Source organism: Squalius cephalus (genome assembly GCF_949319135.1).
Source record: "Squalius cephalus genome assembly, chromosome: 20".
NCBI lineage: Eukaryota > Metazoa > Chordata > Actinopteri > Cypriniformes > Leuciscidae > Squalius > Squalius cephalus.
The window spans coordinates 23241840-23262896 of record NC_137141.1 but is presented as its reverse complement, the minus strand read 5'-3'; the positions used below and the strand labels follow the sequence as shown (position 1 = coordinate 23262896).

General features: G+C 41.5%; 2 protein-coding genes across 23 annotated transcripts in view; both read right to left on the bottom strand.

Moving 5' to 3' along the window:
• hectd1 (HECT domain containing 1) overlaps positions 1–1209 on the bottom strand; it is a 33302-nt gene extending 32093 nt beyond the window's left edge. For all 20 annotated transcript variants that reach the window (XM_079853285.1, XM_079853302.1, XM_079853298.1 and 17 more), the window contains exon 1: positions 960–1209. The gene's annotated coding sequence lies outside the window, so the exon portion shown is untranslated. The remainder of the gene's footprint in view (positions 1–959) is intronic.
• A 318-nt stretch (positions 1210–1527) lies between these two features.
• heatr5a (HEAT repeat containing 5a) overlaps positions 1528–21057 on the bottom strand; it is a 35000-nt gene continuing 15470 nt past the window's right edge. For 2 of the 3 annotated variants that reach the window (XM_079853309.1, XM_079853310.1), the window contains exons 22-37: positions 20817–20843; positions 19675–19819; positions 18267–18446; positions 17875–18111; positions 17532–17710; positions 10820–10888; positions 10295–10474; positions 9875–10097; positions 8782–9021; positions 8417–8544; positions 6895–7042; positions 6540–6812; positions 6174–6398; positions 5919–6070; positions 3332–3542; positions 1528–3130 (exon numbers count right to left, since the gene is read on the bottom strand). In XM_079853309.1, the coding sequence (XP_079709435.1) occupies positions 2829–3130; positions 3332–3542; positions 5919–6070; positions 6174–6398; positions 6540–6812; positions 6895–7042; positions 8417–8544; positions 8782–9021; positions 9875–10097; positions 10295–10474; positions 10820–10888; positions 17532–17710; positions 17875–18111; positions 18267–18446; positions 19675–19819; positions 20817–20843 (2919 nt within the window). In that variant the 3' untranslated portion in view covers positions 1528–2828. The remainder of the gene's footprint in view (positions 3131–3331; positions 3543–5918; positions 6071–6173; positions 6399–6539; positions 6813–6894; positions 7043–8416; positions 8545–8781; positions 9022–9874; positions 10098–10294; positions 10475–10819; positions 10889–17531; positions 17711–17874; positions 18112–18266; positions 18447–19674; positions 19820–20816; positions 20844–21057) is intronic. The other variant, XM_079853311.1, reaches the window with a different exon arrangement.

Sequence of the window (21057 nt, the reverse complement as noted above, 5' to 3'; positions counted from 1 at the left end):
AGTTCAGTATTTTTAGATTCTGTCTGCTGTTATTCTTACAGCATAGAGATCAATACAACTTCAAATAATCAAAGTACACTTTGACACTTGATGTTTCACGAACAAACATGATTCTAATGATGTTCTTTGACTTTCTGCCATTGCAGCTGACTAAGGAGTCAGAAAAACAACTTGATTGCAACCGATGTCATCATGACACCAGCCTATACAGCAGCACAATAAAACCTTACCTTCACAGTGAACAAACGGCACATATGAGCGTTAATAGTGTGTAATAGCAGTGTTTGATCTATAATATCATGTCGCGTTTAACTTCATGTTTGGCCATCTAACCTGATCCTGAGAGCCAAACAGATGAACAAACCTGAAAACCTGAACAATTAAACCTGAAAATCTTAAACAACGAACAATACGACGCTATCAAACATCATATCTTCGATTAAACGTTAGAGAATGGAAGTTAAGCAAAGAAATAGTCATAACGTTCAATGTAACGTTAGTCCTGATGGCCTCTTTCTTGAGTTCAGACAGCTTATGTTAGCTTAAACGCCATGACAGAGTCAAGAACCGTTTAATTTCCTCGTTAAAATCATATTAAATGTAATAATTCCACAGCAAATGAGTAAAAACACAAATAATCGGTTGAGAAAGTGAGGTTTAATTAGCTGGGATTAGCTAAGATGCGTCCTGTTAGCGTCACTTCGACAGACCTAATTAATCCCAAACTTAATTTACTTCATTCGTATTAGGTATTAATACGGTTCCCATCCACATATATAACCGGTCAGAAAACAATTTTAAGATAAAATACAAAACAAAACAAAAAAAAACCAAGTAACACTAATGCGGCCTTGTGTTTACCAGTAAATCTGCGAGCTAAAGTTGAGTGGGATGCCGAGGCCTGATCGCGTCTGTCAGGCAGAGAAACGAACCCTTTGCCGAGCGATACAAACACTCACCGTTTATCGCCGAACGACGAGAAGAGAAGAAAAAACACACAGGGTGGACAAAATGCGTCTCGGGGTGAAGTTGTCAGACGGCAAGATGTGAATATTGCTTCATTCCCCGCTTCTGCTGGTTGTAAGGTAGAGGTCAAAGTAAACGGGAAGGCGACGGGTGAAATATTGAGTGAAATGGAGAGCCGTCGAAAGAACTAGTCGAGGCTCCGCATATCACGAGGCTCCGCAGTAGCGGTCAGGAACAAACAGCGAAGCGGCTCAGCGACAGGGGGCGCTAAAACACCTCGACATTTACAGTCAACGAGGTTGCTACAAAAATTACAAATCATTCACATGGATTGCACAATTGTAGAAAGTGACCAGTGACACTGACTTCTGAAATCAAGCCATGAGTGGTTCAGTGGGTTAATGTTCATCCTGAAACTTGCATTATGCATGAAATGCATTATGCAATTAATCCAGTGATCCTAATAGACTAAACATATCCAAATTAAGACACACTATGCAGTGAGGAAAAAACTGCAAATGTCCCTCAGGTTGTACTCTAAAGTAAAGCCAATGCAACTCTTGAAGCAAAACTAGATTTTATTCTTTCAGTATAATCAGAAAATAATGGTTAATTTTGCCCTATTTCATCTGTACAATTTACAGCATACAAAATGGTATGGTTACAAATGCATAATTGTAATTGATCATCAATGTTTCTAGCAGAAAACAGCACCTGAAGTCTATACAAACTGGCAAAAAACAATGGTCCTATATTTGCTGAAACTCTTCCATTTGCATTGTAAACATGTTTGTAGTGCGTTTTAGTAGTAAATATTATTTTGCTGCATGTTTATTATTTTTTGCTCACTTAAGACCAAGCTATTACTTATACTGCCTGTCAGACAGGCAAAATAATTAAGTGTTGAGATAAAGCGACACCAACACAGATTTGCATGCATAATTAGAATATAGAAAAAAAACTAAAGGTAAGTACCATCTTGAACATGAAACCCATTTCCATCACATATGATAAAAAACAAGCTTTGGTAAATTAATTATGAGATAAAAAAGTCATTTTGAGATACTAAGCCAAAATTATGGGATCATTTTCATTACATTGTCAATTACGCAATATAAAGTCAACATTGACATAAAAAGTAAAAAAAATATGAGGTAAAAACCCAGTGACAGTCAAAACTATGACAGTCGATACTGAGATAAGCCATAATAGTCAATTATTCTTAACATAGTAAGTCATAATGATAACTTTGTCAAAATTATGACTTGGTATGCCATAGTTTTGAATTTTAATCTCATAATTATGACTTTTTATGTCATAAAAAAAAAGCATGAGTTTATTTCTTATGTGGCAGAAATGATGCAAGGATCGGTTTGTAATGCTTTATCATTAGTACATTCATACATCTCTATATTTAAAACAATTGACAATGCGCTAAAATTGTATATGTAGAGTTAGCAGATAACTTATCACCAGCACTGCAGTTGGTCTTGCAACAGGTTTAGTTGCAACTTTTTGTGAGAAATTTGTGAGAAATTAAGGATTTGCATTCTTTGTACAGACACAATAATAAAAGACTTCTCACAAAATATCATGCTATGCATAACGGAGTTAAAGAAAATAATTCAGGCTTGTTGGCAAGCTAACCATTAAAACTAAAAAAAAACCTGTGAAACACACTTTCCCTTGCATTAAGTAATATGTATTAAGTTCCTCACAGAGGTTAATGCAGTTTTAAAACTGATTACAATTAATAACCAACACATTTTCATCTGATTTATCTTTAAAAACACTATTGATTAAAAGATTCACTCAGTCATTCAAATCATAATACAGTCATAATCATAACCATTAAGGAGGATTCACAGGAAATTGATCTTCAGTTGAATGCTGGGTGTGTTTTTGCTAATGACCCGAGGTGCTTGTGCCTTAGTGTTCACGCTCTCCTGGTTGCCCTTGACGGCTGCCTCGAGCCTGGCTTTCATGTGTGGGGCAGAGGCCATCAGCGCTTTGAAGACAGCCGAGTTCTGGGGGCCGATGCGCATGAGGTCTCTTAAGGCGGACTCGTGCAGTGAGCGAGAGGCCGCCGGAGCCGATGCCAAAGCATTTTCATCTAGCAGAAGAGAGATGAGGATGGGCAACAGCACAGCCACCAGCTGTGGACCTGCATGGATAAAACAAATACTGACTTGATTATCTTGGTAATCCTAATAACAGCAAGTCACATTTTAAACAACACTATAGCATTTTGCTAACAGTAACATTAAAAACAAATTTACAGCCAATGAATTCTCATTGTTTGTTGATGATATCATAACTTACTGTTCGTGATCAGAAGTTCATAAATATTTTTTCAGTCACTTACGGTTAGTTTCGTCAGCAGCAAACACTAGTGCTTCCAGGGCTCGGACTGCGTCTTGTACGGCCTGTAGCTCTGCTGGGCCTTGAGGACGACTCTTTTCAACTTCCTCCAGCTGTGACACCAGACAGCCACCCAAAGCCAGAATAAACGGCCTGGCTATCGGCTCTGGGCCTTGAAATAAAGATACTAGCAACTGATAACTCCTGCTCAGCACCTAAAGTAGAAATAAGACATAGAAGAGAAGGTTAATAAATAGTTTTTTTCCCCTACGGGAATTCTACACAAATTGTAGCAAAGCTCCTTATTTAAGAGGCCGGATGTAAAACCTAGGTTTTTTTAAAAAATTGTTTTTCAAGTCTCTTCTGCTCACCAAGGCTGCATTTATTTGATCAAAAATACAGTAAAAACAGCAATATTGTGAAATATTACAATTACAATTTAAATAACTGTTTTCTATTTAAATATATTTTAAAATGTAGTTTCTTTGTGTGATTTCAAAGCTGAATTTTCAGCAGCCATTACTCCAGTCTTCAGAAATCATTCTAATATGCTGATTTATTATATTAAAAAACATTTCTTATTATTGTCAATGTTGAAATCAGAAGTGCTGCTTAATACAGGGTTCATACACATTTTAACCAATACTTTTCCATGACTTTTCCATGACTTTTCCAAGACTTTTTGGCACATTTCCATGACGCCTATGTATTCCTGAAAATGTCAGTCGACATTATAAGAATAAAAATTTGTGTTAAAATTTACCCTCAAAATTAATACCGTACATTAGGGGTGCGCAATATTGACAAAAATATGTCTCGATATTTTCAAAATTTTTCTTGATAATAATTAGATGATATTTTACTGATTGTGTTTTTGTACTGGTATCCTGGCCGGTTTAGGCCTGTTGTTGACAGCAGACTCACGAAGATATTCATATTTTTTATATTCTATGCAGTGGTCAGTTCACAGCAGTGACCGAAATCAACATTTTTATTAAGGGGCAAAATTTGCCACATTCATAGAATTTTGCCAAATTCTAACATTCAAATTAAATTATATTAGAATAACACAGTACGAATGTCAAATTAAATCATTGAATTAAAATCCATCCTTGCAGTGCAGAGGTGACACAGAAGTGGCATCAAAACTGGCATTAGCCTACTATATTTATACTTCATTTACAATTGCATAAATAAAGCTATTCAATATTTAAATGATTTATAATTTTAACTTTTTAATTAAAGGATACTTTAAACATTAAACTAAAACCACCAGTAGGTGGCGGCAAGTCACTGTCTTAATAAGCGAGTTATTGGAGTCATTTATTCAACCGATTCGTTCAAACGGCTGATTCATTCAGAAAAACAAGTGATTGTTCATTGAATCGTTAAAATGATTCATTCAAAACGCGGATTTCATTAAATAAATAAATAAATAATCGATGTCTGTTGGACTACAACTTTATTATGAAATTCTCGTCGGCGATATAAAGTGAAAATTGACAATATTGTGTCCAAAAAGTAACTCGCAATGTTAACTTTATTGTTAATTTAACTGTTGTATAAAATAAATAGCACATTTGCAATTGTGCAAAGGAAAACGGCACTCTTGCTCATGTGATATTCTAATATAACAACATAATATGATATAAATATAAGACAAAAACTCATTTGGGGGCATAACTGCACTGACACATCACGCAGTGAAAGCAAGCATGAGAGACAAACGCGATGTCAGCTCGCACTCGCAGTGCCTCGTACATAGTTAAAACAATGATTACAATATCATCATAGTTCATAGACAACATCGCACACACTCCTAAGAACATATAGAATGAACTCACAATTGAACTGACTTTTACTCATTTTCTTCTCTCCTCTCGCGTGCAGGAGACAGACGTAGGCTAATATTCTGCGTATCGTTTCACATGCGGCCAGAGCAGCAATCCTCTTTCCGCTACATTCTCGACCCACCGGTGCTTGCAAAACTTTAGCATGCTCGTGCCACTTTCCTGCCATTTCAATTAAATTTCTGTCAGCACCGACTTCGCCTCAGCAACATCGCAACAAGTGAATCGGAAGTGAACTGAACGTTATGCCGCCCGAAATAAGGACGTTAAGACAACGCGAAATATTTTTTTTATTAAACAGTTTTTGTATTAATCACATATTATGCTGTGTTAAAAAAAAAAAAAAATCCATGACTTTTCCAAAACTTTCTGGGTCTTTTTATTTTTCCAAAACCTTTCCAGGCCTGGAATTTGCATTTTTCAAATTCCATAACTTTTCCAGGTTTTTTCAAAACGTACGAACCCTGTTAATATATTTGTAGAAATCTTGTGGAACATTTTTTTCAGGATTCTTTGAATTGATGAATAGAAAGTTCAAAAGAACAGCATTTAAAATAGAATTCTTTTAACAATGTAAAAGTCATCACTGTTACTTTTGATCAATTTAATGTATCCTTGGTGAGTAAAAGTTCTCCTTTAAAAAAAGAAAAGAAAAAAAGGACAGTGTAGAAATTTTGTACAAACATTATATGTTTGGTTCTATACTGAATAAGCTTTTTAATCAGCCCTCTTTTCACTCACTATAGGGTCCTTAGACTCCAGACCGGCTCTGAATGTCTGGATGCAGCATGTCTGCAGTGGTTCCACAGTGGTCACCTCAGCACTGGAGTACAGCAGGAAGATGGTGAGGGATGTCAACATGGTAACCTCATCTACTCCAGGCTCCATTTTATCTGTCAAAAACAATCCATTAACATGAATGTTCTTCAAATTTTATCTCAAACATGCTTAAAACATGCAGTGACAGAGTGTGATGGATGAGACAGAGAGAATTACCTGTACTCCAAGACTCCAAGAGTGTGTGCAGTGCACTTTGCAGCAGTTCAGTCCAGGCCCCACGACTCTTCTCAGCTTTGCTCATGGGAGAGGTGAGAACAGTGCGCAAAGCCTGTAGGATGCCTGGTACCAGCTGTCCACTCTCAGCTCCAACAGAGCCCTTCACCGCCTCTCTCAACACCCCAAGCAGCAGATAGAGCACTGTGGGCAGCACTGACACACTGCCTGTAGAGGGAAGAAAAAACACTATGTCAGATATTTTATCATTTATGGAATCAAATCTAATTTCTGTGCAAGTGGGCAGGAAGATTTTTTTCTCATAATCTGAAAGCTCTTATGGCCGCAGTAATTCCCTGGATCACTTACCCTCTGGTGAACAGATGGAGGGCAGTTCTGAGAGGATGGCCACAGCAGATGTGACGAGTCTACAGTCAGTGTTGCTGAGAGAGCAGGTCTGTCCTCCCCGCCCCGTGGGGCTGCCAGCCAGCTTAGGGCTGAGCTGCGGAAGCTTTCTCACAAGCGTGCAGAGACACAGCTCCAGTGCTCCAAACACAAGAGACTGTCCCGGCACCAGGCCACCAGTGTCCCGCCCCTCACCAAACTCAGGAACAGTTTCCTTCTCTGCTGCACCATCATCGACTGACCAAATGCAGTAAAGAAAGATGAATTCAGAGGGTTATTTACGTACTACACACTTTTTTTGTGTTTGTTTTAGGCTTACCCTCCGCACTGTGGCGTTTCTCTTTGACATGCTCCTGAGCAGCACAAACGATCTGGCCCACCAATTCCAGCACAGCCAACTGAATGCTGGGAGATTCCCGAGTGACTATGAGCCTATGCAGAACGCTGAGCAGCTCCACACTCAAAGCCTATAGAGAGAACACCATAGACATGTCAGGAGCACAGAGTGACAAACATCAAAGACTAAAATATACCTGATATGAACTACATGCAAAGACAAATACCAAACCACAAATCTCAATGCATCACAATATCGTAATCAGGGTTTGAAATTAACTTTTTCACTCACCGCCCAATTTGGCAACTAAATTAGTTACTGGCTATTCAGAACTTCAACAAATTTTTTTTTTTTTAATACAATTTGAATTTCATACATTAATTTCTTATTCAACCAAAATCCTGTCTAGCCTTCTCTTCCCTTCCTTTCTCATCCTCATCACCAAAAAATTATTTTTGGTGAAACATCAAACACCATGCGGAACAAAACAAGCCTGTGGTCTCTGGATAAGCCAGGGTCTGTTAAAATTGTAGGATGTTGGAAAATTACAATGTCCTTTCTGTTAACCAAATGCTCAAATGTCCTCAGAGCTCTCATCTTCAGCTGTATCAGTAAGGAAGTGCTGTTTTTCAGCTCGGTCTTTGCGTGTGAACTGTGTGAACTCTGGTCTGCGGGAAGTATTGCCACATTATTGTTGTTTTTTTAAATCTTCACTTCAGTGCAAATGAATCGCGCACTGTTATTTGTTGCATGACGGGTATGTTCAAGTAAGCCAGATATGCACAGAGTCTGCTCAATACGCTGTATTTAATATATCACGATGACTCACGAGTTGACTATTTGTGCAAAATCTACGCAGATTTGGCTTACACCAACTTCCCCAGCAAAGTGAGTAAACATAATAAATAACACGCCAAATTGGCTAGTGATTTGACAGCGTTGCCCGCCACAGTTGATTTTTACCCACATTTGGCGGGTTGGCAGGTGTTAATTTCAAACCCTGATCGTAATATTGTGCGGTTCACTTCAGTCCAGTGCCTTGTCTCATAGAAGTGTCTCTGAGAAATGCCACCTTATTTAGGCAAATATGCAAAATCTTTCTTTGTTAATTGATATGGAATTACTGAAGCAATACTATAGGAAAAATAACTAAACACAAAGAAACAATTATGGGAAAAACAAGTTAATTCTTTGTCTCATATAGTGCAAAAGGGTAAAACATACACTGTGCTTGCCAAGGCTGCATTCATATAATATAAAGTAAAAACAGTAATATTGTGAAATTTTTAAAAGCAATTTATTCCTGTAATGGAAAAGCTGAATTGTCAGCAGTCATTACTTCAGTCTTCAGTGTCACGTGATCAATGATTCATTATTTCAGAGTTTTTTAATAAATAGATAAAGCATTTATTTGAAATATGAACTTTTTGCAACATTATTAATGTATTTACTGTCCTTGCTGAATAAAAGTGTTGATTTATATATATATTCAATTGTAGAATACCTGATCATTGCCCACTTTGGAACGGGGCCAAGGCACCTCCAATAAGGCTTGCAGAGCCTGAAGACATGAATTGATGGTTTCCAATTGTTCTCCAGAGTGAGGAGAGCACAAAAACTCCACGCTGATTCCTAAAGGAAAGATTTCAGTAAATGGAACAACATTAAACAAGACTAAAATAAATATGTTGAATCTTTCAGAATCAAGTGAAATCCTAAAATATTGCAAGTATGGTCCTCGAAATCAGCACATGTCGAATGACTAAAGCAGAATTCAAAGCTCTGAATGACTATAATTTAGCAATGCATGCCCTATACACTGAACTACATCCAATTAATGAAACAGGAAATATTAACTGAGCTCTGTACCCAAGATGAGGTGGAGGCGATCAGTGTTGACGTCCTCTGGGGATTTGACACTGCTCATAGAGGCGGACTGACCCATGGAGGTGGGTGTGACTGGCCTGGAGAGGTTGGCAGGCCCCTCGTCCACTATGATGAATCCGGTGCTGTTGAGCCAGAGTGCAGTAGCGTGGAGAATGGTAGCCCAGGCACTGTAATAATGTGGACGGGCCTGTTCCACCGTCTCTGCAGTGTAAAATGAGCCACCTGACAAAAAAAAGATGCATGTTAGAACTCACATACAGTAGCTGTAAACAAGATGATAACAGAAATGAATAAATCAAATTACAATCACTCCACTACTATTTTTTTCCAATAGTAATAAAATAATCTTCAGATTATTTTGAATACACTGAATTAAATAAACTTTTTTTCCACATCAATAAGAAATGTTTACTGAGAACCAAATCAGCATATTAGAATGATTTCTGAAGGATCATGAGAAACTGCAGACTGGAGTAATGGCTGATGAAAATTCATTGTTGCCATCACAGGAATAAACTACATTTTAAAATATATTAAAAAAAGAACATTCTCTTTCATTCATTCTTTTACATTCTAAGAATATTTCACAATATTAATGTTTTGTTCAAATAATTGCAGCCTAGGTGAACATAAGGGACTACTTTCTAAAATTTTACCAACCCTAAACTTTTTAACGGTAGTGTAAGCACTGTAAAAAGAGTAAACAAGTAATTGTGACTGGAAATAGCTATTTAAAGCAGTTTTCAATGTTAAAACACCTTTACCTATACCTTTCTGCACAGAGATAAATTACAAGCAAAAAATCTGTTGATCAATTTCCTGATGCACTTTAAATAATTTTTGAGTGACCGACATAGCAACATTGGTGTGAGTTTAGGACAGGACTACTTGCTTGGCTATGCAATGGCCGACAGGTTGAGTGTTTGGGAAATCTGTTTGCAAGTAGTCATTATTTTTTAGATTTATTTGGTTCCACTAGAGGCACATCATTTTGGACACTGTAAAGAAAATGACTAAATCTGCTTATTTTCCATCAGGTGGGTGTGTAATTGAGAATCAGAGCATGAGAAGTGACCTGTGGAGGGGAGTTGACTGGAGTATTGTGGGGGCAGGGTGAGCAGGGCATGGTCCTGAAGGGCAGCCAGCCACAGGCGGCTCAGGGTTGCCAAATCAGTCTGAACCAGTTTGAGCAAACCAGCCCCCGCTGGACCTGCAGTCCCACCCTCCTCGCTCTGCTGCTGAAGATGGCTGCCCGGACTCTCCCTCTGCCTGGAGCCCTGCACCGCTGTGATATACACCTTAGAGACACATAGATTTATTCAGATACAGGTTAGATTATATTTTTCTGCTTTTTACAATTACAGATACACTAAGGAATAAAAAGTGTAGAAGAACCTCTCTTTATATGCCATCATACCGCCCATCCCTAGAGTCAAATATTGGCTAGACGTAGAGGTGCAACTGCTTTAATAGTTGTTAAGATAGTGTTCAGTACCTCCGCCCAGGCTTTGAGTACAGCCAGCGTCTCCATGGTGAAGGTGCTCTCGTTATAGAGCTGACTGGGAACATCTCTCCCCACCTGAACTTTGGCGAGAGAGGAAGCCAGAAGCTGATGTACCCTTCTCAGGTCACGCAGGTCGCTGATGACCCCACTGGCGATCCATGCACTGCAAACCTGAACAGCAACAAAGGTTCATGTCAGAACTCAACACTTCTGAAGCAGCTTTCAGCAGCAGCAGTGAACTGCCAGACTCAGGGAAGAAATTAGGTCAAGCGAATCCACGTGAACTGGAAAAGCGGGTTCAAAAGGTTGAAAACAGTTTAAAGGATTGTTTTGGGAACTTTTGACACTACAAAATGAACATACTCGGGATGCTCGATTTGACAATGACAACATTCTTTAATTAAGACTTTAAACAATGTGTTACATGGTATTTGGATCAACAAGTGTGCCAGTAAAAGCAAAGGAAAACAGAAAAAGCTTTATTATAGATATGCTGAAGTTCTTTAAGCAGCACACCTGGCAGGCTTTGGCAGTCACATTCGGAGGGGCATCCACATGGAAGGCAGGTCTGAGTGCAGCTCCAACCTACAACACCAAACATTGTTTAGTCCATTATACCAACAGAAACAAAAGTTTGGGAGGTTTCTCATAACCCCAAAGATCCTTTGATCTAAATGTTTATGCTTGAATTAGTTCCCTTTCAAGGGAACTCCCGTTGCGTCGAAAATGACGCTATGGGGAACGCTTTGCGTGATGACGTCTTGAAGCACATGTAAAATCAGTCCAATGGTGTGGCGGAACGTCAGAGGCGGGTGACGTCACGTACCAGGAAGCTATAAAAGCCGGCCCGAAACAGAAAACGAAAGCTTTCTGAGTCTTCAGTTGCGCTCTGTGTGAATCTGTCCGTGTTATTTGGTGTTGTCTGTCTATATATTTATATATTATTCAGTATGGCGAGCAAGCAGCAGTTTAGAGTGTGTGTCCATCCCTGCCCGCGTTATATAACGGGAGGTGACACACACACTCTTTGTGTTGTTTGTTTGGGAGAGGAGCATGCCCAGTCAGCACTCGAGGGTGGTGACTGTGTGCATTGCTGTGCGCTTCCATTGCGTACGCTCCGATCCCGGTTGACACGGTTCAATCCCGATCACGTTCCCCAGGGCTCTGGTCCCGCTGCTGCCGAGGCACAGCGTCGATCTCAGACCTGGGGTTCGCAAATGGATCTATCAGTGGATGTTGAGACGGGCTCTGCCTTATCTCAGCAACCTTCTGATAGATCCAGTGCCTCTCATCAGGGTGTGGAAGCACGCGCTGCGGTTTCTTCCCCCCCGAGAGAGGCACCAGTACTACAATTATCCAGCTCCGAGGAGGTGGATGTTGTTAGTATTGACGCTGGGTCTGAGGATTCGCCACCTCAGTCTCATGCGTTTGAAGAGCTTCTCGATGTTGTTACTAGAGCAGTGGAAAGATTATCTATTGAGTGGCCAGAGGATAGGCAGGACGTTCGCTCGAAAAGTAAGCTCGACGAACGCTTCCTGCCATCTCGTGCACAGCCTCAGAGAAGAAGCCTTCCGTTTTTCCCCGATCTCCACACCGAGGTGTCGAGATCGTGGGGGAAACCTATGTCATACAGAGTTTACACAACACAAACTTCTCACTACTCTTCCATTCACAATTATAAAGAGTATGGTTATGGGGAGATGCCGAAAGTGGAAGAGACGCTCGCGAGCTATCTCTCTCCAGCGACGGCGTCTTCCTTGAAGGCTCCCTCTCTTCCCTCTAAACCAGTGAAATTTACATCATCGCTGGTTCATAAATCGTATGCAGCCGCTGGTCAAGCTGCAGCGTGTCTGCATACGATGTCTATTATGCAGGCCTATCAGGCTGAATTATTGGGGGATTTAGAGGAGGGCGGGGGTATTGGTCCAGACACAGTGGCTGAACTACGCAGAGCCACGGATCTGTCTCTCAGGGCCACCAAGGAGACCGCTAAATCAATCGGGCGGTCTATGGCAGCCCTGGTGGCCACTGAGAGGCATCTGTGGCTCAATCTGAGCGACATAAAAGAAAAGGAAAAACATGTTCTCTTAGATGCTCCGGTCTCCACTGTTGGTCTATTTGGTGATGTTGTGAACAGTGCGATAGCTAAATCACAAGAGGCCTCTAAACAGGCAGTTGCACTCCAAAAACTTCTCCCCCGCCGTTCATTCTATGAGGCTGCTGAGCGGGAGCAGCCTCACTCCTCTAAAAAGAGCGCTGACCATCGTGCCACTCAAAAACAGAGTGTGTCCTCTCGTGCTCCCCCACAAAAATCTCGGGGACACGGAGGGCGCTCTCAAACCCAGCAGCACTCGAGGGGTAAAACGGATCTGCGGACCGTTATTACCGCCAAGAAGGCTGCTGGGAAGAAATCCTGACGTCCGAGGGCTCAGGACAAATGAGGGTAGTCCCCCCCGAAGCAGAGCGGTTAACACCTCTTTTTACGGTGCCCGTCTCTCTTCGGTACCCTCAGGGGACCGTTCTGCCAACCCTGCCGCCTCAGGTGTTACAGGGCGCAGCGGTCTCCGGCGAGCACATATCTCAAGGACCACCCGGAAACGTAGTGGCCTCGGGATGCCCGCCCCCTCCGAGGAGGGTGTTAGAGCAGTCTGTTCGGTCGTTCCCTGCCGGTGCGCCGTTACAGGGCGACGAATTGACTACTCAACAACAACGAAATCCAGAAACCAGTCTCGAGAGGCTGGTACCTCTAGTAGAATCTTTGACAGCGTGGAAGCTACTGTCGAATGTTTCTCGTTGGGTCCTGCAGACCGTGGAAAAAGGGTATCAGATACAATTCAAAAAACGCCCACCTCGGTTTATGGGGGTCCTGCCCACAGTGGTGGGCCCCGAGCAGGTTCTGGTTATGGAACAGGAAGTAAACACTCTGTTAGAGAAAGGGGCCATAGAATATGTACCTCCCTCCAACAGGGAAACCGGGTTTTACAGCCGGTATTTCATAGTTCCGAAAAAGGACGGGGGATTGCGTCCCATTTTAGATCTTCGAGTTCTGAACGAGTCAGTCATGCAGCTCAAGTTCAAAATGTTAACATTGAGACAGATCGTGCCACAGATCAGGTCCGAGGACTGGTTTGTCACGATAGACCTCAAGGACGCGTATTTCCATATTTCCATCCGTCCGTGTCATTGGAAGTTCCTGAGGTTTGCTTTCGGGGGCAAAGCATACCAATATCGTGTTCTTCCATTCGGCCTAGCTTTATCTCCCCGCACTTTCACCAATGCATGGATGCAGCTCTGGCGCCGCTGCGCCTCCAGGGTATTCGCATCATGAACTACATCGACGATTGGTTGATTTTAGCTCAGTCGCATCAGTTGGCGGTTCAACATCGAGATGTTGTTCTCGCCCACATGAAAGAGTTGGGGTTACGGCTGAACGCCAAGAAGAGTGTGCTTTCTCCACTCCAGAGGACCACTTTTTTAGGCGTAGTTTGGGATTCAGTGTCGATGCAGGCGCGCCTGTCACCGCCACGTATAGAGTCCATCCTTGCAGCTGTGAAAAGTGTAAAGCTAGGCCAGCTACTCACTGTCAAACAGTTCCAGAGACTGTTGGGTCTCATGGCAGCAGCTTCCAACGTGATACCTTTTGGACTGCTACACATGAGGCCCCTGCAGTGGTGGCTCAGGACCAGGGGGTTTTCCCCGAGGGGCAACCCATTTCGCACAATCAGGGTCACGCGGCGATGCTTACGTGCCCTGGTTATGTGGAAGAAACCTTGGTTCCTGTCCCAGGGCCCAGTGTTGGGAGCTCCTTGTCGTCGCAAACTGCTAACGACGGATGCTTCCCTCACGGGTTGGGGAGCGATCCTGGAGGGTCGCTCAGCTCAAGGTCTGTGGGAAGACCATCATCGTTCCTGGCATATCAATCGCCTAGAGATGTTAGCTGTCTTCCGGGCTCTGAGGAGCTTTATCACAGATCTCAGGGGACACCATGTGCTAGTACATACGGACAACACGTCGGTAGTCGCCTATATCAACCACCAAGGGGGTTTGCGCTCGCGCCCGTTATCCAACTTGGCACGCCATATCCTCTTGTGGTCCCAGGGGAAGTTACTGTCACTCAGGGCAGCTTACATCCCCGGGGTCCAGAATATAGGAGCAGACACTCTGTCGAGGCAGGGGCCGAGGCCCGGGGAATGGAGGCTCCACCCCGAGGTGGTGGAGCTTATATGGAGGGAGTTCGGCCAAGCACAAGTGGATCTGTTTGCGTCTCGAGAGACGTCTCACTGTCCACTTTGGTTCTCCCTCACGCATCCAGCTCCTCTGGGACTGGATGCTATGGTTCAGACGTGGCCGAGGCTACGTCTGTACGCCTTTCCCCCAGTTGCTCTGCTCCCGGGAGTTCTGGAGAGAGTTCGCAGGGACCGGGTTTGCCTGCTTCTTATAGCCCCGCGTTGGCCGGGCAGAGTATGGTTTCCCGATCTGGTCTCCCTCCTCGACGGGCATCCTCTGGAGTTACCCGTCAGGAGAGACCTTCTGTCCCAGGCAGGGGGCTCAATATTTCACCCCCGCCCAGAACTGTGGAACCTGTGGGCTTGGCCTCTGAGGGGGCCCAGCTCATAGAGTCAGGTCTCTCAACTGAGGTTGTTGAGACCATTCTACAGTCCAGAGCTCCCTCCACAAGGAAACTTTATGCCCTGAAGTGGAGAGTCTTCACTTCTTGGTGTAGTGACCGTCGGTTGGACCCAGTTAACTGCCCAATTGGTACAGTGCTGGAGTTCCTGCAGGACCGGTTCACAGCAGGTCTAACCCCGTCCACTTTAAAGGTTTATGTGGCGGCCATAGGTGCTTACCACATTCCTTTGGGTGGAATGTCTGTGGGGAAAGACCCTTTGATATCTCGTTTCCTTCGTGGCACTTGGAGGCTGAGGCCTGCAGTTCGCTCTAGGGTGCCACCTTGGGACTTGTCCATTGCGTTACAAGGCTTGTCCCTGGCCCCCTTTGAGCCAATTGAGGAGGTTCCTGAGAAATTTTTAACGCTGAAAGCTCTTTTTCTTCTTGCTATTTCCTCTCTCAAGAGAATAGGGGATCTCCAAGCGTTGTCGGTTGCTCCGTCATGCTTGGAGTTTGCTCCGGGTATGATCAAAGCATTTCTTCATCCGAGACCGGGCTATATCCCCAAGGTCCCCACTAATGTGGTCAGACCTATTGTTCTGCAGGCCTTCTGTCCTCCTCCCTATCAAAATGCTGACCAGGAGGCTAATAATTTGCTTTGCCCTGTGCGGGCGTTAGACGCATATGTCCACAGAGCTGCCCTGTGGCGAAAAAGTGATCAATTATTTGTGTGCTTTGGGTCCCCTAATAAAGGAGGTCCAGTGTCTAAGCAAAGGATGAGTAAGTGGGTGGTCGAGGCTATCTCACTTGCTTATGAGGCGGCTGGGCAGCCTTCTCCTTTGGCTGTCCGGTCGCACTCGACGAGGAGTATGGCGGCCTCTAAGGCCCTTATTTCAGGAGTTTCTTTACAGGACGTTTGTGATGCGGCAGGCTGGTCCTCACCGCACACTTTCGTCAGGTTTTACTCTCTGGATCTGGACTCTGCTCCAGGGTCTCATGTTTTGTCTTCCTAGTGCTGCTCATCAGATTTCACACAGGACAGACATTCGTAGCTATGGAGGCGTTGGTATAGACGTTCCCCATAGCGTCATTTTCGACGCAACGGGAGTTCCCTTGAAAGGGAACGCCTCGGTTACGACTGTAACCTCGGTTCCCTGAAGAGGGAACGAGCGTTGCGTCGCCTTGCCATATCTCCTTCATGCCTGTCAGCTCGACTTCAGACTTTTACGAAGCTTTCGTTTTCTGTTTCGGGCCGGCTTTTATAGCTTCCTGGTACGTGACGTCACCCGCCTCTGACGTTCCGCCACACCATTGGACTGATTTTACATGTGCTTCAAGACGTCATCACGCAAAGCGTTCCCCATAGCGTCATTTTCGACGCAACGCTCGTTCCCTCTTCAGGGAACCGAGGTTACAGTCGTAACCGAGGCGTTTTGTAGATAAGTTGAGTGCCTATATGTATAGATGTATTTAATCCCAGACCTGCATTTGTGTTATTTCATAGTTTTGATGGAAAACTGTGGAAGATAATAATAAAGAGTCCAAAACTTTTACTTACATAATATATAAACATTAATTACCGTAAATGTAATATCAATACAAATTTAGTTTAAAACTATTATCCACTCTGTTTGGAAATACGTTAGCAACTGTTAAAACGTTTGGAGTCAATAATTAAGTAATACTTTTATTCCACATGGATGCATTCAATTTGTCAACAATTTTTTTTTAAATAACTGCTGTTCTCTTTTTTTTTTTAACTGAAAAATATTTTGAAAAACCTGAAAATACAAACATGGTTTTCATGAAACTATTAAGCAGCACGACAATTGTACATAATTGATGTCCTACACCCTGAGCAAACGAATTAAACTTAAACAGAGAATATTGTAGCACAAGGTACTGAAGAGGTTTCACGTCACTGTTTGAAACTAAGGCCTCCCGCTAAGCCCACAGATAACCTAATTTAGTGTAAGCGATACAGGCCCTCACATGCGTACACACACACACACGTGCAAATGCACTTAGTAACAAGAGACTGATGAATGAGCTCAGGTAGGTCTTGGGGGGGGGGGGGGTTCAAAGAATAACAGCTGAGAGCTTTACTGTACAACTCTTAACATGTATTTCGCATGACTAAGCATCCTGTAGTCTAGCACAGTCTTCAAAAATTATAAACAACTAGTGGATGCAAAAGCCAAAAGTTTTCAAAACTAATAATTTAAATGAGCCTTAGTTTGAAATAACTACATTTAATAAAAATAATAATAATTTAATTAATTTAATTCTATTAAATATTATGGTTTTTTTTAAATGTGAAGGTTTCTGTTGACATTTTCTGTCCACTTTCTCCTACAGAAATTGAATTTTTTAGCAATTTCAGCCAAAAGAAATAGGTGCACACTTAAATATAAATACATAATATACTGTACATAAGCATAAACTGCTCCCTACAACTACCTTTGCAATAAGGATCATTTACTTGAATGCATTTAGGAAATTAAAGTTCATCACTGTTATTGTTCCAGAAAAGTAAAGTTTCTTTCAACACCTTTCTGGGCATATAATAGTATGCAAAGTTGATTTTAAGAGTGAGGCTGGATAGTAAGTTAGTGCTCACATTGGCTTGATACTGTTCCAGAATTACATGCCCAGGAAACTCAGGCTCTGGCACATTAGAGAATTTACGGATAACGACCAGCAGTGTTTGTAAACCAGCCAGTCGAAGCTGATCGCTGTGGTCTGTGGCTGCCATGAAAGCCATGCGGATGAGGTCTGCCAAGTGGAGAACTAGGAAATCTACGAGACAGAAAGGGGTGCATATAAAAACAGAATTAACAAAAGTATATAAAATCACCCCAGAAGGTGGCACTAACATCCAGTTAACTCACTGAACACATCAAGAAAAACAATCACAGTACACAGTTAACTGCAAATACACTAAAGCAATTCTAGCATCTAACCTGTGGACTCATGTAAACGCTGCTCTTGAGCGAGTGCCATGTTGAAGTGAGCCGAGTCTCCGTTCTCACACTGCGATATTATACGACACACACACTCCATGGAAAATACACGAGTGGACCAGCGCAGGTTATTGAAGGGGCCGCTGGACTCAGACTTTGCATGGAATGCAGAGGAATCATCATATCGATCTCCATCCTCCTCCTGCTGTGTTTCTACAGAGGCAGCTGCAGCGGAGTCTAAGGAGTGACAAGACCATTAAAAACTATATTCTCAATGACGCATCTTTGTAAAACTAACAAAAACAAGGATACAAACAATGGGAATTGTACACAAAATTAAGATCATCTTATTCTCATCTTATTATGCTCGTGAGGCCGAGATTGCAGCCCACCTGCAGAGGCAGAGAGTACGTCTTTGCAGAGTTTCAGCCAGTGGGCCAGGTTACTCTCAGCAGCCGAGCTCATCATGTGGACTAGCGTCTCCTGAATGTCTCGGCACAATTGTGGGTCAGACTCCCTGTCCAGCAGACTGAACAAAGCCCCCTCCAATCCCACCTCCTTAATAGTGACATCTGCAGGACAGACAATAATCATTTCATATACAGACCACCTTATGACATATATATTTACATTATTATGTTTTGCTTGAATTTATATATATATATATATATATATATATATATATATATATATATATATATATATATATATATATATATATATATATATATATAATAAAATACACACACACAACCGGTCAAAAGTTTGGAATCATACTATTTTTTATGTTTTTGAAAGAAATCTCTTATGCTCATCAAGCCTGCATTTATTTCATAAAAACAAAACAAAACAAAAAAACAGTAATATTGTGAAATATTATTATAATTTAAAATAATGGTTTTCTACAATCCTTCAGAAAGCATTCTAATATGCTGTTTATTATCAATGTTGGAAACAGTTGTGCTACTCAATATTTTTTTGAACCTGTGATACTTTTTTCAGGATTCATTGATGAAAAAAAAAGTTAAAAAAGAACAGCATTCATTCAAAATAGACATATTTTCAAACAATATAAATCCTTACCATCACTTTTTATCAATTTAACACATCCTCGCTGAATAAACAAGTATAAATTTCAATAAAAAAAATAAAAAAATGAATGAATCTAAACTTTTGAACTTTTCTAAACTTTATTTTAAATAAATGCTGTTCTTTTTTTTTTACTTTTTACTAATCTAAGAATCCTGAAGTATCACAGGTTATAAAAAATATTAAGCAGCACTGTCTCCAACATTGATAAGTCAGCACAAGTCAGAAAAAGTAATATTGTAAAAACAGTAATAATGTGAAACATTATTTTCCCAGTCTTCAGTGTCACATGATCCTTCAGAAAAAAAAAGAAGGTATTATCAATGTTAAAAACAGTTTTGATGCTATATATTTTTGTGGAAACTGTGATGATTTTTTTCAAGATTCTTTAATGAATAGAAAGTTCAAAAGAACAGCATTTATTTAAAATAGAAATCTTTAACAACATTATAAATGTATTTACTGTTACTTTTGATCAATTTAACACATCCTTGATGAATAAAAGTATAAGATTCTTACTGACACCAAACTTTTGAGCAGGATTACATTCAGATGATCAAATCACAGTTGCATTCAAGGATCAAGACAAAATTCCAGGCCCTAACTCACTGCAGTCAAAGCCACCTCAATGCAGAGTACAGTAAAATCAACAGCAGAGATGTGCTGAGATGATACTATGTTGTGCAGCGGGGGCGATGCTTGCTGACTCACCCAATTGTGAGTTGTCTCTGCGTGGCAGCTCTTTAACCAGAGCAACTGCATGCTCCGATACCTCCACTGCCTCCCTCTGAGCCAACTGCCTCAGGCAGGCCACAACCACCCGCCTCAGAGACAGGTACGAGCTGCACAGGTTTATCTGTACGTGCACAAGAGGCACGCATGAGATATAATGAAAGATCTTATCATTAGTATGGTCACAATAATGATCACTAGTGAATCTAGTGAGATCTTAAAAAATAGAAGAACAAAACTGAGACATTAGAGCTGACAAAGTATAACAAAAAATAACATAAAATAAAGTTAATGGTTTAAATCATTTAGTCATATGGCACACCTCTATAAGATATAGATAGATAGATAGATATAAATAGAGCACAATTTAAATGTGATGAACACATCACATTTTGCACAACATAATCCAGACAAAAGTGCAAAAAACACATCAAAGTTAGTCCCGTTATGTCAAAATGATCCCACAGAAATGCTGTTTTAGTGTAGAGAAGGCCAGAGGGAGAGGAGAAAGGGACAGCAGGGCTACTGTCAAGGCTTGTTTTGAGCTTTAAATGATGTGACAAGTGAGCTATTTGCAAAGAATAAGACCATAAATCAAACCATGTAAAAATAGAGCATGTAGAACAAAGCATGTTTTTCCCAATTACTGTCTAATATTGTCTGTGGTTGTGTGAAGGGGGGGGGGGGGAGAGAGAGAGAGAGAGAGAGAGAGAGAGAGAGAGAGAGAGAGAGAGAGAGAGAGAGAGAGAGAGAGAGAGAGAGAGAGAGAGAGAGAGAGAGAGAGCTCTCACAGTAATAAAGCTAATAGCTTGAATTGGCATAAGGCCACAGCTGTGGATGTGAATGTCATGTGCACTGTGTGGGTGGTCAGTGTTAGAAGCCTTTACTGAAAGGACCAAGCCAAGCAAATCTAATCCTTGGCATTAACCCTGCAGTTAGTGGCATTGACACTGTCTGCTCATGCTCAAAACCAGATCCTGCTTGAGTTAGTTTCACACTGGGAAATGAGAGGAGGACAACAGAGCACAATTATAGGGAAAGACACAAGTAAAGGAATATGAGGTGCAAACAAAGGAAAGAGCATAAAGTGGCCTGACAGCAGAGAGCTAGACAAAACCTACCAACACAGAATAATCCAATAAGATCTCCTGTACGAGGGAACAGAAAACAGTACTGTCACTACAGATGAGGGCAAAGCCAGGCCCGTGTACACTCACCTTTATTTCAATGACATTCATTTTTTATTCTACGTAATGTAAAATACATGAATGTGAAGAATCTATGAGGAGAATAAGACAACTTTTTTTGGAGCATGTAAGCCACTGGTCATATAAGACTTTTGTGACTTATTTAATAATAACA